This window comes from Xenopus laevis, chromosome 5L (assembly GCF_017654675.1).
Source record: "Xenopus laevis strain J_2021 chromosome 5L, Xenopus_laevis_v10.1, whole genome shotgun sequence".
Classification (NCBI taxonomy): domain Eukaryota; kingdom Metazoa; phylum Chordata; class Amphibia; order Anura; family Pipidae; genus Xenopus; species Xenopus laevis.
Window position 1 is genome coordinate 137151659 of NC_054379.1, and position 18681 is coordinate 137170339.

The 18681-nt window shown below is 39.4% G+C and overlaps 1 protein-coding gene across 4 annotated transcripts in view; it reads left to right on the plus strand.

The window, feature by feature from the left end:
* The window catches only part of st6gal1.L (ST6 beta-galactosamide alpha-2,6-sialyltranferase 1 L homeolog), a 33798-nt gene extending 15653 nt beyond the window's left edge, over nt 1–18145 (plus strand). For 2 of the 4 annotated variants that reach the window (XM_018263917.2, XM_018263915.2), the window contains 5 exons: nt 10109–10832; nt 11507–11604; nt 12422–12523; nt 13085–13259; nt 15600–18145. In XM_018263917.2, the coding sequence (XP_018119406.1) occupies nt 10139–10832; nt 11507–11604; nt 12422–12523; nt 13085–13259; nt 15600–15841 (1311 nt within the window). In that variant the 5' untranslated portion in view covers nt 10109–10138 and the 3' untranslated portion in view covers nt 15842–18145. Of the gene's footprint in view, nt 1–3683; nt 4143–10108; nt 10833–11506; nt 11605–12421; nt 12524–13084; nt 13260–15599 lie in introns of those variants that run through there. The other 2 variants (XM_018263916.2, XM_041563461.1) reach the window with 2 other exon arrangements.
* The last annotated feature ends 536 nt before the right edge of the window (nt 18146–18681 follow it).

Here is an 18681-nt window from a genome sequence, read left to right on the forward strand (position 1 = left end):
ACCCACAATTGAGATAATGTTAACGTATTGGTAGCACTTGCACACAGTCACAATTACGGTGCAATTCATGCAATGAAAAGCCGCATGCACGCATTTCAGTAAAAAAAAAACCATGGCTTATTGCACCCAACCTGCAGTTGTTAATGAGCCCTTTAGTGGTTACATCGCTCCCTGATATAATTGCAAGACCAGCAAATAATTTGGTTCTGAATCAAATGCAGTTGTGCCTATTGCATAGATCTACCACCATCTATGAACCAGGCAGAAGCGCCATGGTTCTGGGTCAGTGTCAATCAATGTAACACAGTTCTGCCAAAAGAATAGGAGGCACACCTGTATCAAAACTATTCTGCGCAGTTGTGTTCAATTTGCATCAAAGTTGAGGCACATTTATGCTAATCTCAACTGCAATTGAGTCAGACACAATTCCCCCTGGTTTTCTGGGAAAAACACTGCATTGTTGGATGAAACACAGAGATGGCACTCAAACTTGCACTTTGCTCACTGCATTCGTGGTAAATGACCCCTTGTTTTTCTTTATAGGTCTCTTAATCAGCTGGCTTATATTACATTGCCTCAAAGGTCAGAACCAGTCATGCAGAGAATGGCAAGGGGCACACAGACTGTTTTAAATTATACAGTTCTAAATGATAAATTGGGGGCTGTCCAGCTTTTGCCTAGAGGTTTTATATTTTAATTGGTGGTGTAATTCAGAAGCTAAAAAGCTGCACTTCTAAACAGCAGAGGTAACCATAGAGAGGATGCAGACCCTATGACTGTTGAGGGGCCCAGAAGGTATAGGGGTCCTACTAGGGCACAGACTAATACATGAAAAATTTCTTATTTAGACAGTTTAAGGGGAACTAAAATGATTTTGCAATGGGTCCCAGTAACTGCTAGTAGTGACCGCTGCTAAAGAGCCATTTATTAATGTGAGAGTGGGTATGTAGGTTACTTGCCTGAGGTCACTTGTATAAGGCCTTGTTGACACAAAACACTTTATTCAGTCACATGTTGTTCCACTGACAAACAGATCAATGTAAAGTTGTATGTAACAGTCATTTTACACTAAACAGGAATTGCGTGCATTGATTTTGCCTTAACAATATGGCAACATGGTATTCAATAAATGAGAACGATAAGATTATTATTATAGTATTTCTGCAACAGTGAACAATACATTAAAAAATAAAGCAAACAACATTTATAGAATATAATGCATAGCCTGAGGTCAGGTCCGACTGGCAGATGTTACTGTCCAGGGAATTTAGGGTTGGATGAGTTCAGGCATGTTTTAAATGTAGGAGATTTTTTACTAACATTGGAGATAAATCTCAACTGTGATGTTACCCTGTCCATACCAACCAATCAGCAATTATATGTAAACAGTCACAAGCTACAAGCTAGAAAAAAAGCAAAGATCTGATTGGTTGCTCCAATGCTGATTGGTTGCTCCAATGCTGATTGGTTGCTCCAATGTTAGTAAAGACACCTCTTAGTCGGGAAAGTCCCCATTAGCAACTCAAAAGTGCAGAGTTTACCAGAAAAAAGGAGGACCTTGGAATGTATCCAGGGTGGGGGTTTGAGTGTATGCAGGGTGGGCTAGAATTACAGTAAATCAGCATGAGCAACTCATAAACTGGGAATGTTGGAAGTTATGGTTCATGCCAATATTACAGTTAAACCAGATGAATGGTTGAACCAGTCGGCCTGTGATCAGCCCTGTGAATCAAATTGTCAGATATTGTGCAGTAGGATCCAATGGCATTTTAGCATTTATTTGAGCTTGAGACTAACTGCAGATTCCCCATCCACATACAGACAAGGGACATTATCATTTAAAAAATGTAGGGGTTGGACAATACCGATGGGTCAGGGAATAGGATGGTTGACTGAACCAGACCCTGAGATGCCCTATATATCCAGACAGTCAGACAGTATGGGAAATAAACAGCCAAGATTCCTTGTTTGACCACCGTTCAAGTGGGTTGAAGCTATAGCATTTTCCAGCCCTGATTTAGGCATGTGCAATCAATTTTGATATATGCAAGACTTGAACCAGCCTACAACTAACTAACTAACAGGGCTATAAGTTCTGAAATTTGTTCTAAACCAGAGTTGGACATGAAGTAAGGAAAATCCCAGCTGGGCTCATTCTGCTGCCCACTTGCCACTAGTCCTTTTAGACAACAGATTGAGGGTGATCATTGGGTAAGCATTCTGCAAAATAGTGGCCCCAGAGGTCACCAGGAAGGTCACCAGGAAGCTCAGTTTAACACTAGTTTGACCTATTAGAAAAAGGAAATTAGGAAAGTTTACAATTCCATAATAAACACGTGCTATGTGAACCGAAAAGGATATGAAACGTTTGACTGCTTAAACAAAGGCCATACATTCAACTAGTTTTCTTTGCTCTCTGTGTAAATATTCACTTAGAAACCATTGACCCCAATCAACCCTCTTTCCACTCCTGATTCTGACTGAATGTGTGAAGATTTGGTAAATAAAGACTAAAGCTGGGTGTTTTGGAAAGGTTGGACTCAACTGACTTACATCCTTGTTGTTGTTATAGGGTTAGCGGATCTTTGGAATAAATACCAGGGGGACAGGGGTTGTAACTGCACCAGGGTCTGCAGGGAAATTGTCAGTGCAGAAGCAATACTGCCAGGAGATGAGCAGCATTAAAGGGGTTGTTCACCTTCAAATGAACTTTTAGTATGATGTAGAGAGTGATATTTTGAGACAATTTGCAATCAGTTTTCAGGGTTTTTTTTGGAGTTATTTAACTTTTTATTCAGCAGCTCTCCAGTTTGCAATTTCAGCAATCTGGTTGCTAGGGTCCAAATTTCCTTACCAACCATGCATTGATTTGAATAAGAGAATGGAATGAGTAATAGAGGGCCTGATTAGAGAGATGAGTATCGAAAAACTAATAATAATAATAAATCTGTAGCCGTATAGAGCATTTGTTTTTAACATGGGGTCAGTGAACCCCATTAGAAATTATACAAAAGAACTATAAGAAGAGTTATATTGTGTCGTACCATCCATGTACCGTGATTATAGTGTAATAAAAAGGAGAAAGAAAATGAAAGAATATAATTCACGGTAAAAAATTATTATTGTAACTCTTCAAAAATTCATTGTGCATCAATTGCAATAAATTAATTTATATCAAACGTGTATGTCAGACAATGAATTTTTTAAGAGTTACAATAATAATTTTTCACCATGAATTATATTCGTTAATTTTCTTTCTCCTTATTATTACACTATAATCACGGTACATGGATGGTGCGACACAATATAACTCTTCTGATAGTTCTTTTGCATAATTTATCACATTTATTAAATGGAGTTGTCTGCACATCCATTCTCCTTCCTGGCAATGATGATGTGTTAGAAGGTGTGGAAAATAGATATAAAATAGACCCCATTAGAAAGCTAGAAAGAGTCTGAAGAAGGCAAATAATTAGTGAGAATTTGGGGCGTTTAGCTTCGGTGAAAAATTCGCTAATTTCGCATCTCGTTTTTGACTCTGGAGTCCTTTTTTGATGCCGTTTTTTTTGAATCGCAGGAATTCGCCACAAATTCACGGCTGGCGAATAAATTCGCCCATCACTACAAATAAATCAAAAACTATAAAAAAAAAAGAAAAATGTATGGCCAATTAATAAGTTGCTTAGAATTAGACTTTCTCTAACATACTAAAAGTTAACTCAGAGGTGAAACATCCCTTCAAATTACATGGGGGAGAGGTACAATGGGGAACCCAGTGCAAATTCTACTCTGGGGCCCTCAGGACACTAGTTACGTTTCTGTACCAGACATCATAAACACATCCTGATTTGACCTGTGTTTATTAGTCTATTATCAGTAGTCCAACTGGAATATTCACACTGTTGGGGAAATTCCCTAGTCCCTAACTAGCAGCCACCTACCTCTCCCCTCGTCCCATTAATAAGCCTCTCACCGGCAGAGTCTTTTGCTTAACCAGATCCTCCTCTCACTCCACATTGAAATGTCAATCAATAGGCACAAACAATGAGGTGAACACAGTCTCTGTCGGAGGGGGAATTACACAGTTGGCAGTGGGCAAAAGAAAAGAAGATTTGTGCTCTACACAGAAGATAAAATTGAAGGTAAAGTGGAGTATTCACTCGGGATGCTCAAGATTGCAATAATGTAGGTCTAGGACCACATAAGAGCTCAAGCTCTCCAGCCAAATGCATGTTAAAATGTCATAAGGCTCCCATGCCACTTCTGATATGTTTTTTGTTTTAGAGCAGAAGCCCCCTTATTTGCATCACTGGCTTTAATTTCCTAATGTACATTCATAGAAGTGGCAAGAACAACTCCCCTTAAGAAAATGATGACATTTTTCTTTGTAAGCTAGCTAACCATATGATCTGACATCAGTACACACATCATTTAGGGCAGGGGTCTCCAACTTTTACCTGTGATCAAAATTCTAATTTAAAAATAGTCAGGGAGCAACATAAACATGAGAAAAAGTTCCTACTGGTGCCAAGTATGTTTGGCTATTTGGTAGCCCTTATGTGGACTGGCAGTCTACAGGAAGCTCTGTTTGGCAGTACATCTGTTTTTTATGCAACCATCCAAACCTGGAATTCAAAAAATTATCATCTGCTTTGAGGCCACTGGAAACAACATCCAAAGGGTTGGTGAGTAACATGTTGCTCCTGAGCCACTGATTGGGGATCCCTGATTTAGGCTTCTACTGGTTGGCCTGGACATGAAATTGCATTTGCTTCTTGTATATTGCAGGGTTTGCATAGCAGGAGACAGCTAAAACACTGAATAATAATAACTATTTTTGTAGTTATCTGAGAGCACAAAATAAGTCTATGTTATTACCATATCTTTCACGCTTTGAGTTTGTCCATGAGGAAGGCCAATTTATGTGACGTAACATTGACTCTATTGCAAAAGACCTGTGAGTTTGGTAGTTTTTCATTATCTTTATTTACTGGCCAGCATTCAGACATCCCTCCTACCGTAAATATAGGCGTGTATATATATATACATCAGCTATTCCTGTTTTAGAATGGAAGTGTTGATTTGGTGCAAGACCTCGCTGAAACAAAAGCCCCTTTGAGGCTTGTTAAAATGGGGAGGTTGTGCCCCGTTCTGTAGATACAGCCATTTAGCATTCTCAACTCACTCTCACTGACCAGGGTTGTAGATTGTATATTTAGATTCTGCATTGCACTTTTTGAGCTCTTCAGAAGTCAATGTGCGAACAGCTGTGGGGAAACCCTATCACTGCGTATAAACATTTCCAGTGCAAAGCCACAAACAAAATTCTCTTTGATGAATCAGTAAATGCACAGCAGTTTGGTGTAAACCACAGAGCTATATACTTCTGTGTAGCTGCCAGGCAATTCTCGCTGTACCTTCAAATCTATTTAGATCGTGTCTATAGGCTTCTACTTATATATGCATCTCTGCCTGCATGCAGACTTCTTGTGTGTCTACTGACATGGGGAACATCAAATGGTTTATGTTCAAATTAGAATAAAATGTGTTTTCAAATGATATTTTTTCCTACTTTTATTAGATCAAGTTTTATTTAATGCTAGTTATCAAAACAAAATATTGTTTAAATTGACCTATTGGGTTTTTCTGGAAACGCAAAAAAAACAAAAACCGACACAATAAATTCTAACCTCTTGCTAAAATTGTTTCTAAAACCTATTCTATTATTGGTTTGAAAAGCCACTGAAAAAATGTTTATGGTGTTCAAATATGTCTTATGAAAAAACGTATAGTTTTGCACATGTAACACATCATGCAAATTATAGTAACGAGTGCGGAAACTACCCTGGGAAGTATAAGAAAAAGAGAAGTACAGCCTATACTGAGTGAAAATGAATAGAGATTCCCATTGTGCATAAACACTGATTGTGTGTAGTGGCAAATCAGTTCTTTATCTTTATGCAGATGAGTTGTGTGTTCACTTGTAGAGTACTACTGTTGATGTTTTAATAGGATTTTTATGCTCTTTTTGCCCTGGGAATTCTAGGAAAGTATTGCTTTAAAATGCTGTTGAAATGGGGTATTCTTTGTTACTTATTTGGTACATGAGCCCCACTTTCTCTTTGTATACATGCAGGATAGGTCTGGACTGGTAATCAAAATAGGCCCTGGCATTCCAAGTACACAGAGGGCAAACCAACTCCCACCAGCCCACTAAATAGTGACTTACAATGGCAGCAGCTCCTCTGGTATCTGCCAGAACCCACAGATTGCCAGTCCAGGTTTGATGCAGGGTACTGTGTTTGCATGGCCCTCGGTTCTGTGTTAACTTGAATGGTTCTCGATGGAATGTTGATTCTTTGGATCCTTGTTGAGTAGTTGTAGAATGTTGTAGAATGTTGCTTTGAGTACATGTTGATGGGTTCAACATATGTATCATCATAGGGGTGCTGTACCTGCATGCTCATTCTGTGGGTGCAAAAAGCAATTCTGTATCTGAAAGCAGCACTGGTTCTATGTTTACTTGCAGAGCAGTACTTACAGTGGCAGCACCATGCCCCCCCCCACCAAAAAATTTACAGAGGTGGCCCGGCGCAAACAGTGTCTTCCCCTGGCCCCCCGCCTGACTTCTCACGCCACACCTCCAGCACTGCAATGCTATTTTAAAGGTAAAAGATGGGTCTGGGTGGGGGACTATGATGCAGCAGACCCCACAGTCTGGGTCCCACCTGTTGCTCGCCCCAGCGCCGCGGGATCTGCTGTATATGGGGTTGCCACCTGCCCGGTATTTTACTGGCCTGGCTGGTGAAAATGATGATTGATTCCAATGTTATTAATTGGGAAAAAAGATAAATATATAGGAGGGCCGGTATTTTTTTCCGAAAAGGTGGCAACCCTAGCTGTATAGGTAGTTACGCCAGTGAGTATTTGGGTGTGCATGTATTTGGAGGGGGTTACAAATGTATATTATGCAGAAAGTCTATTCAGGTATATTCCAATAGAGCAGATTTATGTTTGCATGCAGAATGCCCTTGTATGTATGTATTTTGCTGAGTGGTTTAGTATTTTCTGTATAGAACTGCAGAGGTTTTCCTAGTGCCTGTTTCCTAGTTTTCTAGCAGGAACCATTAAAAGACAGCTGAAGGTCTTTAACCGCAGTCCATGACTAGTTCACATGACCTATGCCATGGTTTTGGGGTTAAAAGGGCCCTGTTACTGTATATTCCTAGCCTAAAAACATGCCAGTCATTCTGGACAGATATGGCCATCTGGCCCATGCAAGGGGTTTATGTAGGCATGTATTATATTGACTTATTTTAATTGCATCACAGTAAGGAAACGTGTGCTCACTATTGTACATTATACATTATGAAACCAGTGTACAATGAATTATATGGTCAACCTAGTCAGTCAGACATGCCTTAAAGTACAGGCATTTTGTAAAATTACCAATGTTTTTAAACAAAACTGGTGCAATTTGTCCATAAATTATGTTATTTTAGTATTAGTGCACCAACACTGTACCGGGCTGTTGTGCATTGTACAAGTACACATATTAAATTCTTTCAAAATGCAAGGACTTCGCTGGGCATTTGCATGGGGTATGTCCACCTTTGAAATTTGATCTGGACAATCTGGATTTACAAAGTGTACGAGTTTCTGCAGGGACTGCCTGGGTTCCAGTGGCCTGAATAGCGAACATAGAACACACAAAGTACAGCAAATGAGTGTGACAGTGAGGAACGCAGGGGACACCAACAATGTACAGGGCAAAAGACTGATGTTCTGTTTTATTATACTGTATGTATAGAAGATATGTTTGCAATTGACCATTTTATAGGGGAGTTAAAATGATTTAACTGCCCAGTGATTTTTAATAATTATTATTTTTTTTAAAATGCCCCTGCATTGTGTCTATGTTCACAAAAGTGTATACACCAAAGGGCAGATTTATCAAAGGTCGAGGTGAATTTTCGAGCTATTTTCGAGCATGCTTGACAAAGGGGCTTAGCCCCGAAACGTTACATTTCTGCAAATAAACACGCAAGGGGATCTCCCTTCTTGAACCTGCCATGAAACTGCGGGCGGTATGGAGGGGGGCGGGGCCCGGCTGCACGTCACGCACCAGGGCCCGCCCCCCTCTAGTTACGCTACTGGCCGTGAGTGCCAGTGTATTCCTGTAATCCACCAAGAGCACACATATGCAATAAAGCTGCAACTCCCATGCTTTGTGCTAAGGAATCACCAATAGTTTTCCTGATTTAGTAAAATATTCAAAGAGCATCTCTCAAATTTCTGGTCCAAGTGACAATCGTGTATTTAATTAATTCATGTTGTATCTACTGTTCTGCAGACTCTAGCAATAGTGTACATGCTTATTTTAGAGTTCCCAGAATGGGAAGGCAGATATTAATATATTGCTGCATTTCTGAATAGGTGCATGGTGCTGTACCCATATTCTCTAAAAAAAAAAGACAATGTCAACCACTTATAACTTTTGCTTTAGGTAAGTTTTTAATGTCACACGCTTACTACTAGAAGACAGCATTTCTTATGATGTGCTTTTCAGATCCTATCAGTACAGACAGAGGTTTTTGCAGACAGTACTTATAAAGCACTGTGTAGGCTGCCACTATATCTATCGGTATTAACGTTTCAAACCACTTTTCTTCTGTGCATGGTGGCACAGTGGTTAGCGTTGCTGCCTTGCAGCGTAGGCAACCTGTGTTTGGTTGCAACCAAGACGCTAGCAAAGAGCTTGTATTTTCTTCTAATGTTTGGGTGGATTTCCTCCCACACTCCAGAAACACATAGACAGGGTAAATGGCTACTGATAAAACTGCCCATAGTGTATATGATATGAATTGCAAGCTCTGGGGCAGGAGCTGAACTCCTGGCTGTTTTGTGTGCTTTGCACTGTGCCTCCAGCTTTGTAAATGAACCTTTTTAGAGACCGATAGTAAAAGAGGACTCGATGGCGGAGCTCTCCCCACTCCTTCCTCTCTCCCTCGTCCACCGCAGCTATCGCGGGATCTCGGTAACTCTCAACCGAGTACTCCAATACTTCCAACCAATTATCCGCTGGCAGCGCTGGTAGACATATCCACGGGAGGCGGTAAGGATAATATCAATATTCGGCTTTATTTAAACATACATAGTGATATAGCAGCAGTGGGAGTGCAGAAAAGTTTTCCGCACTCCCACTGCTGCTATATCACTATGTATGTTTAAATAAAGCCTAATATTGATATTATCCTTACCGCCTCCCGTGGATATGTCTACCAGCGCTGCCAGCGGATAATTGGTTTGAACCTTTTTAGAGGGCCATTTTAGGAATACAAAAAGACGGAATGATTAATAATTTGTACAATCAAGTCCACTGCCACTTACTTGTTTATTAACTTCTTGCTGTGATAATACAGCAGAATTACCGTATATACTTGAGTATAACCCAAAATGTGCTGAAAAAGTCTACCTCGGCTTATACTTGAGTCAGTATACGAGTGGCTGTGCTACTGACCGGAGTCCCGTGCCCCTGCATCCCTGATGGGGCCCGCAACCAGGCCGAGGATTAAAACAGATCGCCGGGTTCTCCATGGCGCATTGCGAGTGATGCGCATAATGTGACATCACCGGCGGAAGTGGGGGGTCCTGTTGAGCCCCCATTGCTTTTTATCCAGGGTGGGATTGGGTAAGTTTGTAGCTGAAGATTTATTGGGGGGGGACGTGAAAGAGAGGTGGGACGTGGGGAGAGTTTGGAACTCATCCCATGCCATTTACTGCTCACATACTGTGGAACAATCTAAATTCAGTGCTTCATCTAGATTTCAGGTCCTTTTAAAACAGATTTATTGGAACCAGAATTTAGACATTTTGCTTTAATCTAGAATCATTATTGTTGTTTTAGATTATCTGAATCTGAAATATGGAATATTGGGCCTAACATTTGGGTATCTATTGGTCTATTTCTCAAATGTCTTTGTAAGACACGATAGCTAAAGAATTTTATTTAATATAATTGTGAAACTATTTTTTGCTTTTAACATATTTGCTCAAGACTTTCTATACTGAGATTTCATGGCACTAATAGACTTCCTTCTCTCCTTAGGGTTATAAATACAAGATCTTTCCTAATATCATGGCCCGCTGCATCAGTAAGTTCAGTGTCATGTTCATCATACTTTGCACTTTTGGCTTCTTTTTCTTGGACTTCTATGGTAAATCCAAATGTCTGAACAGCTGCACTACAGAGCAAGTGCCTGCAAAGCAGCTCATTGTGAGTAATTCGAAGGTAGAGGTGACCCGGGATGAAAATAATAATTTAATTGAAGAGTTGGAAAAGAAAAAAGAGCTTGAAAGGAAAAAAGAGCTTGAAAGGAAAAATGAGCTTGAAAGGAAAAATGAGCTTGAACGGAAAATGGCTATTGTCAGAGCAGAAGCAGAACGTTTAGTTAAGCTCCATCAGAGGCGAGGAGTCCAATCAAGATGGCGGTTAAATAATAAATATGGAGTATGGAATGAGCACATGTCATCAAAAGACATACTACCTAGACTGCAGGAGGTAAAGATGTCGTACCAATCAATGAACAAATACAAAGTAAAATTTCAGGGAAAACTGGGTCAGCTATTCACACCACAAGAACTGCTGTGTGCATTAAAAATGAAGGTGAATATGAATACCCTTGTGAGTGCTGACCTTCCACTAAATGCCTCCTCCTGGAGCAAGTACTTGCCAATAAACACTCTTCAGGAAGAAGTTAAAAGCCTGGGGAAATGCGCTGTGGTGTCCTCAGCAGGATCAATTAAGTACTCAAAGCTTGGACAGGAGATTGGTGAGTAAAGCAATAGCCAATAGCAATAGATTAGTATTTCCAGACAAGAGAGTTGTACTGGGCCCCAACTGAAGCCCACAAGTCTAGTTCTTATCATACTAGTGACACCTTGGAACAAATCCTAGCATTCCTACCACTTGTAGTAAGTAGCAAAGTATCTCTGGTTCTTATAAAGGCCCTGTGTGAGTAATGTTGTTTACATTGAGTTATACAACACGTATACAATAAAAGCATCCATAGAAAAAGAATAAATGCACATATTACTATTATGTGTAATGACAGATTCTAGTACTTATGCTATGTGTGGATTAGTGTTTGTGTGATTTAAGTTCCCAGAGTGACTGACTTGAAACAGTTACTGCATAACATACAGTTCATGGCAGCCCACAGTCTGTCTTCAGTAGTGATGGGCGAATTTATTCGCCAGGCGTGAATTCGAGGCGAATTCCCGCAATTTGCGAAACCGCCCCGAAAATTTGCCGGCGCAGTTTAGTGAATTTTTCACCGTTTTTTTGCGAATTGTGCAAATTTCTCTGGAAATTTGCAAATTTTTCTGTGAAACGCGTCAAATTCACCCATCACTAGTCTTCAGTAGTTGTTGGGTTTGCTCTGTCAGTTGTTACTCTCCTGTACTCTTTTTTTTTTTCTTCAATGCTTTTTCTTTCCATATGCAGATGCCCATGATGCCATTTTGAGGTTTAATGCTGCTCCAACTATAGGGTATCAGGCTGATGTTGGAACAAAAACTACATTCCGTCTGCTTAATTCACAGGTAAGGGTAAAAAACTTGCTCTGCCATGAAAATCTCATCTGTTTTTAGTATAAGACTGAAGCTCTGTCGCATGCTTTTCTGACATGGGGCATTTTTTCCAGGCCTGGATGTAACTTTAAGAGTAAATCAATTTTTTCCACTACACTATTGATTTCCCCCACTAACTTTTAAGATAGAGGACTGGTAATGCTGTTTTTCACCTTATTTTTACTGCCCACAGCCCAGGGCCAGAACTATGGGTAGGTAGAAGAGGCAGCTCGGGGTGCAATTACAGAGAAAATTACGGTATAAATTATGCTCCCCTGCCCCAGGCTTTAAGTTCAAGAAAGTGTGGGTGGTTGAATTCATTCCACAGAAGTGAATGAGACAAGTAATGGGAGGATGCAAGTATCTCTTGGCCCAGCATTGACTCAGCATGCCCCCAAGCTATATACAGTAATTTCACTTTTCCCCCTTACTTAGCCCTCTTTACAGAAAAGGTAGGGCACTTTTGCTGCAGTGCACCTACAACGTCCTAAGCCCATGCTACTTGTGTAAATATTACGGCTCCAAAAGTTGCCTACCATGGAGCTTCTCAAGTTTCTTAACCTTTGTAAGCACAAAACCAGAGTCAGATTTCAAACCCAAGGTCGAATTAAGAATGATATATGTTTTTATGAATTTTCGTTATTTTTATTTTTGAAAGGGACTTTCTATATCAATAGGGATTATGGTGAGCCATCATTGGGGTAAAGAGGACAATTTTTGGGTCTTGATATGAATTGGCCATTATTAACAACAGTTTTTTTCATTAAAGTATCTTTCTGATTGTGTGCAGCTTGTTTCCCGTCCTGAGCTCAAATTCTTAGAAGATCCTCTGTATAAAGAAGGCACCTTACTTATGTGGGATCCAGCACAATATGAAGCAGACTTAGATCAGGTAGAATCATGTATAATTTCATATTGCTTTTATTTAGGAATTAGGACCTTCTACATCAGTGATAAAAGGGAGCTCTATAAATGCTGGGAAAATATGCGGGGGAAAGCTTAATTTTGATAAAATTATGGACATATGTAGTCAATAAATTATTTGCATGGACGCAGTATTTAAATATATATTTTATGTCTAGAGCCTTTATGTCTCCTTTAATATAGTCTTTTTGGAAAGTAGCATACATTTGCCCTTTGACAACAAGGTCCATTCTCTAGTCAGGCAATTCCTGTTCATTAGTAGTTAATCTGTCTTAGACTTTATTTTACTTTACGTTAAACTTCCATTGAAGATGTATGCAGTAGAGCTTCTGAATATACTTTTGACTGGTGAAAGTCAATTACCGTATGTTGATTTTATAGTAATAACACATAATGCTCATTTCTCATCAGTAGCCTCACTTAAAAAACAAGCTAGTGAGTAATCCAAATGTCATCCATTATTTAATGTGTTTCCTGGTACTAACATTGCACTGCACTTGTTGATAAGTGTTTTTTTCTTGACTCTCAGTGGCACAGGAACCCAGACTATATGTTCTTTGAAAGGTATAGTGAGTATCGGAGGAAGAACCCAGACCAGATGTTCTATGTCCTAAATCCAAAGGCTGCCTGGCAGCTGTGGGATATAATTCAGCAAAACTCACCTGAAGACATTCATCTGGGCCCTCCTTCATCTGGCTTTTTAGGTGAGGAGCTTCTAAAGTCACATATGGTCCTGTATAAATATTACATCCAAAAATGAATACCTGATGGACCTTTGTCTCTACAAACACATGAATATATACAGTACTTGTATCACTTGTGAATGTGAAACAATGCACGCTTGGATTATGTAGTAGGTTTATTTAGCATCTTCCCAAGGAAACATTTACCCCCACATGTAATAAAAGGCACTAAGTTTGGCCAGGAGCAGTAACCAGTAGCAACCAATAAGATGTTTGCTTTTAAACATGTGACCAGGAAATTCTACCTGCTGATTGGTTGCTATAGGTTACTGCCCCTGGGCAAACTTAGTGCCTTTAATTACATAACCCCTCTAGAGTTTAAAAAGTCTAAGGGGGTTATTTATTAACGTCCGAATGGCAAAAAACTTTCTTTACTATAAAATCCCAATTTTTAGTGAGAACATTTTTTTCGTGGTTTATTATACCCGAGGATGGAAAAGGTCAGAATCTGAAAATCCAGCTTCTCAGTCCTGCCGAGATTGTATTTAAGTCATTAGGAGAAGCAGGCACGGATTTGTGGTGAGGCCACATAGGCCCTCGCCCAGGGCGGCAACATTTTGGGGGCAGAAAGCCGCCCAGCGGCATCGCTAAGGAGCACTGGGGACTCCGGTGCTTGAAAGCACGCTAACGCAGGTGCTGAGGAGGAGTTGCACCCAGTAACTTTTTGCCACTAGGAACATGCGGCGGGGGAGGGGCGCGTGCGTGTTAGCGGCATGGAATCCGCCCCTGAGGAGAAGTCCCGATCTGCACTGGGTTTTGTGCAAAAATCCAAAGATTTCCTGGTTTTTGGGCAAAAATTGGAAAAAATCTGATTTTACAAACGGAACATTTTTGTTTGAGTTTTTTTTCCCAAACTGGAAATTTCGGGAAATGGAAGAATATTTCAGAAAATAATGAGATAAATTTGGATTTTGATAAATAACCCCCTAAGAGACTTGTTTCTAACCAGACCTCTCTATCTATACATTTTGGATTGATCTGTTTCAGTGAATTGTATTTTTTACTTGCATTGCTAAAAGGGAATAATCTCTTTTCTATAGATAAAGAGTTGCTGTAGATACATTCCCTGGATCTGTAGTTGGCTCAGAGAGAGATTTTGTGAAACTGGCATGACAGAAACAAATACTTTGTTTATGTTTAAGGATTAGGCAAATTAAAATGTATTATCATGCAAAGGGCATCAACGGTAATGTTCAATAAACACACCATTTCTCTCTATTCCTGGCAATACATCTAAGCCTACTTCAAATAGTAGTTATTTTACTAGATGTGCATTGCTGTCACTAGCTACTTATTTCTTTAAATCCTGCAGTTCCCTGGGCAAGTACCATGCACAGTAGCCCACTTCCTAGCACTAAGCAACCTCCAAACATCCAGAATTGTGATGGCATTATTGATGACCTGAGGTCAAGTGGGAAGCTAATGATCTATTGTAGTCTTCCCACAGCCTCCCCATATACCCACATGCTACCATTAACAATGTAGGCTTCTTGCTTTCTGTAGAGGAGTTTTGTTTCCTATTTCTCTGCTGCTCTTCTGGGTGCAAAATCAGAGGTTATGTAGATTTCAAGATAGTGGCCCTATGAGCATTACAGCCCTCAGAGAAGCATACATGAGCCTGGACAGATTTTATGAGAACATGAACGCGTAGGGGCTTATTTATCAAAGTCCGATTATATCTCAACATTTTCTGCTACAAACTCTGAGCAAACCTGAAACCAAAAAAAACAAAAAATCATTGGGACTTCTACCATTAACTTGTAGATATATTAATATGCAAGCTCGACAGGTCTGAGAAGCCGGATTTTTTAATTTGGACTTTGCCATCTTTGGGGTTTAATAAATTCCGAAAAATTCATGATTTTTTAAAAGTCACATTTTATAAAAACAAAAATCACAAATTTTTCAGGATTTTTCGGAGTTTAGTAAATAACCCCCTTAGAGATTCAGAAGGGGATGGGGAGGCAAATAACTGGCCAAATCAGTATAGATAATTTTCTCCTCTTTATATTTATTTCAAGTTTCTTACCTCCAGCAACTCTTTTTGCTCCACTATGTACTTACACACCTACCCTGGCCTGCACCCACGGGATCACTGAAGGAAGCCAAGAAACAGAACTCCCCAGAAGGTTAACTTACCCCTCCCCCTAGCTCTTGTGATCACTTTTAGTCTGCATGTCCTTAACTTTACAGATGATACAGTAGAGCCTGAAGTGAATCAGAGCCCACTTAGAACAATAGCATATCTAGTATAACATTTACATCCACTTTATAATGTTTTAAATGTTTGTTTCCTCTTAGGCATCCTGCTGATGATGGATCTGTGCGATCAGGTAGATGTTTATGAATTTTTGCCATCCAGACGTCAGACTGATTTCTGTCACTATTACGAGATGTATCAAGATCGTGCCTGCACCCTGGGAGCATACCACCCTCTCATGTATGAGAAGAACCTGGTGAAGAAGCTCAATCTTGGAGACGACAACAATATATATCACTTTGGGAAGGTCACAATGCCAGGACTTAGGGGACTGCAGTGCTGATATTTATAATATAAAGTAAGATAGAGCAAAGGATGTGGAGAAATATTTTGGTTTCTATGCACCATACAAGATATTCCATTAGAAGACAATACCACTAGGAGAGAACATCATAGAAAGTGCCGCTGAGAAATCAATGAATGATCCACCCTATGCACAGTCTAGTCTTCTACCTGGGAAATCTACATGGAAAAGAAAAGCCTTTTGTAAATAGCTGACTGCATTGTCTACAAACAACTTTTCCCAGAGATACATATTTTTGAGCATCAACACATTTTTTGCCAGTTAATTTTTATGAACATACCATGTGGTAAGGGGACAAACTGATGAGGACCAAAGACTTTGGAAAATTGTATCTCAGGAAGTCCAACTGTGAGATCAAATTTTGTGAATGACACCAAATGATTGTTAGGAATGAACTCTTCAATTGCCTGGACAGATATCTGTGATAACTATCTCACTCAGACAAGATCTGTGAGTAGGTTCACATGGTAAATGTTGCACTAGGAGGCTTCACTGGAAACAAGCCCAGTGATCATATGTCAGCATATGCATGCTGGCCTACCTATTCTAAATGATTGTTAGTATATAGAGCTACTCATTCAAGGCTAGGGCAAAATAAATAGGTACCAAAGGTAACCTGATCAACGTGACCACCGATGTGCATGGTCCATTTACTAAAATGTCCCCTTTTCTGTGCCCAAGCAGAATGAGTGGATTTTTGGGATTCTTATTAATGTAATTAATAGTGGAAAACGTTATTTAAAATGGTGTCTTTGTGAATGCTTAGCACTGCTCACAATGTAAAATCATTGCACATTTTTGCTAAACAAATGTTTACTGTTAACACCTGCTCTGGAGTTTCGTTAAATATTGTCGCTAAAAAGACTTTGTGCTTGCGAAATTTAATTACATATGCTGCAAAAGTCATTTGTTTGCAAACTTTGTGATGAAGTCGTTGAGGTCTTTAATCAGTCAAAAAGGACGCAAAAATGTTCTCAGGCTTCTTTGTACAGGTTTTTTGCGCTAGCGAAACATATTACATCCCCCCATAGTCCCTAAATAGGCAGCCCCTTTACTATTTGTAGGATAAAATACAGATTTTGGAGCCGGACCCTGAGTCTGGCCAAACACAAAACTCAAATTTATGCATTTACTTACATAACCGCTGAAGCCGATGCAGCATTGCAATTACCCATAGCATCCAATCAATCAACAACTGCAAGTAGCATTTATAATGGAAAAGCTGATTCATTGCTGTGATATTAATGCACGGGGGCAATTTAAACCCAACATTAATATATGAGTCCCTTTTTATAGCTAGTCTCCAGAAGCACTTTTCTGAGGTTAGGAGCATATAGTAAATAAAATATTTTTTATTGCAACACAATATGTACTGTACCTTGACTGTGACTGACATAGATCAGCAAGAAGTAAATTTACTGTTTACTTGTATTTATGAAACAAGTTACTTTCTTAATACAGGTATGGGATCAGGAAACCCATTATCCAGAAAGCTCCGAATTACGGAAAGGCCATCTCCCATAGACTCCATTTTATCTCAATGATCCAATTCTTTTGAAAAGAATTACTTTTTTTGGCTGTAAAAATTAAAGAGTACCTTGTTCTTAATTCAAACTAAGATATAATTCTACCATATAATCCACATTTTTAAAAATGATTTCCTTTTGCTCTGTAATAATAAAACAGTATCTTGCCCAATTAAGATTATGGCTTCCAATATATATAATTCCAATAATATAATTAATCCTTATTGGAAGCAAAACCAGCCTATTGGGGTTATATAATGTTTACATGATTTTCTAGTAATCGTAAGGTATGAAGAACCAATTTACAGAAAGATCCATTATCCAGAAAAGCCCAGGTCCTGAGCATTCCCATGCCATACTTGTATTTGGAATGAAGGTTGAATAAAGTCTCCCTGAAACAGCTGCTACATGTGGGCTCCCTTCAGGACCTTCTAATATGCTTTTTTACTGTTTGGACTTTTTATGCTTTGCAAAAAATTGTGAATCTACTGTTTATCTCAATTTCAGTATCCCTGTGCTATTTTCTTATTTTCCAGTGTGATTGTCCATTTTCTGGATAAGTCTGTATATTCAGAGCAAAGATATTCAGTCTGCAGCTACTGAACTACTTCGACCATTGCCCCTTCCTCTCTGTGCAGGGAGCTTTAGTCCAAGCAGCTGGAGGGCTGCAGATTGGATGTCCCTGTTTGCTGAATTGTCCAATTTGTTAATATTTTAATTCCCAGAAATAAATAGAACAATATATTTTTGTACTATTGTTTCTGCTCTGTGTGTAATTGATTGTTAGAAAGCAGAGGCTGTTCTCCTGGACTTTTAATTAAGTAGTTTTATTTATTTTATCATTATAAAATGACACTGTGGCAGGTGTCACACACATACTACTTTCTTGCCATGTGTATACAGTATGGAGGCTGGTGGGTCCTGGCTTTTTTGGTTCAAGTTACCCTTTAAGTTTATAGCCCCTTCTTGCCCCTCGCTAGCTAAGCACATATGGGGGTCCAGCGGTCTGGCATCCCTGCAAGATATACAGCTTTGTACAAACTAAATCAGGGCCTTTTTACAGATTATTTGACAGGTTTTTATGTTAAAGGGGAACTGCACACAAACATAACTTAAGCCTTTTGAAAAGTATATATAATTTCAAGCAACTTTGCAATATACATCAATTAAAAAATGTGCTTTTTATGATTTTTGATGGTTTCTGGCAGTTCCCCAAGCCTTGCCCCCTGCTCTTCTGCTGATTCGCCTGACTACTGTGCTGAGCTGACTGACTACGGTAACTTTGTATCAACA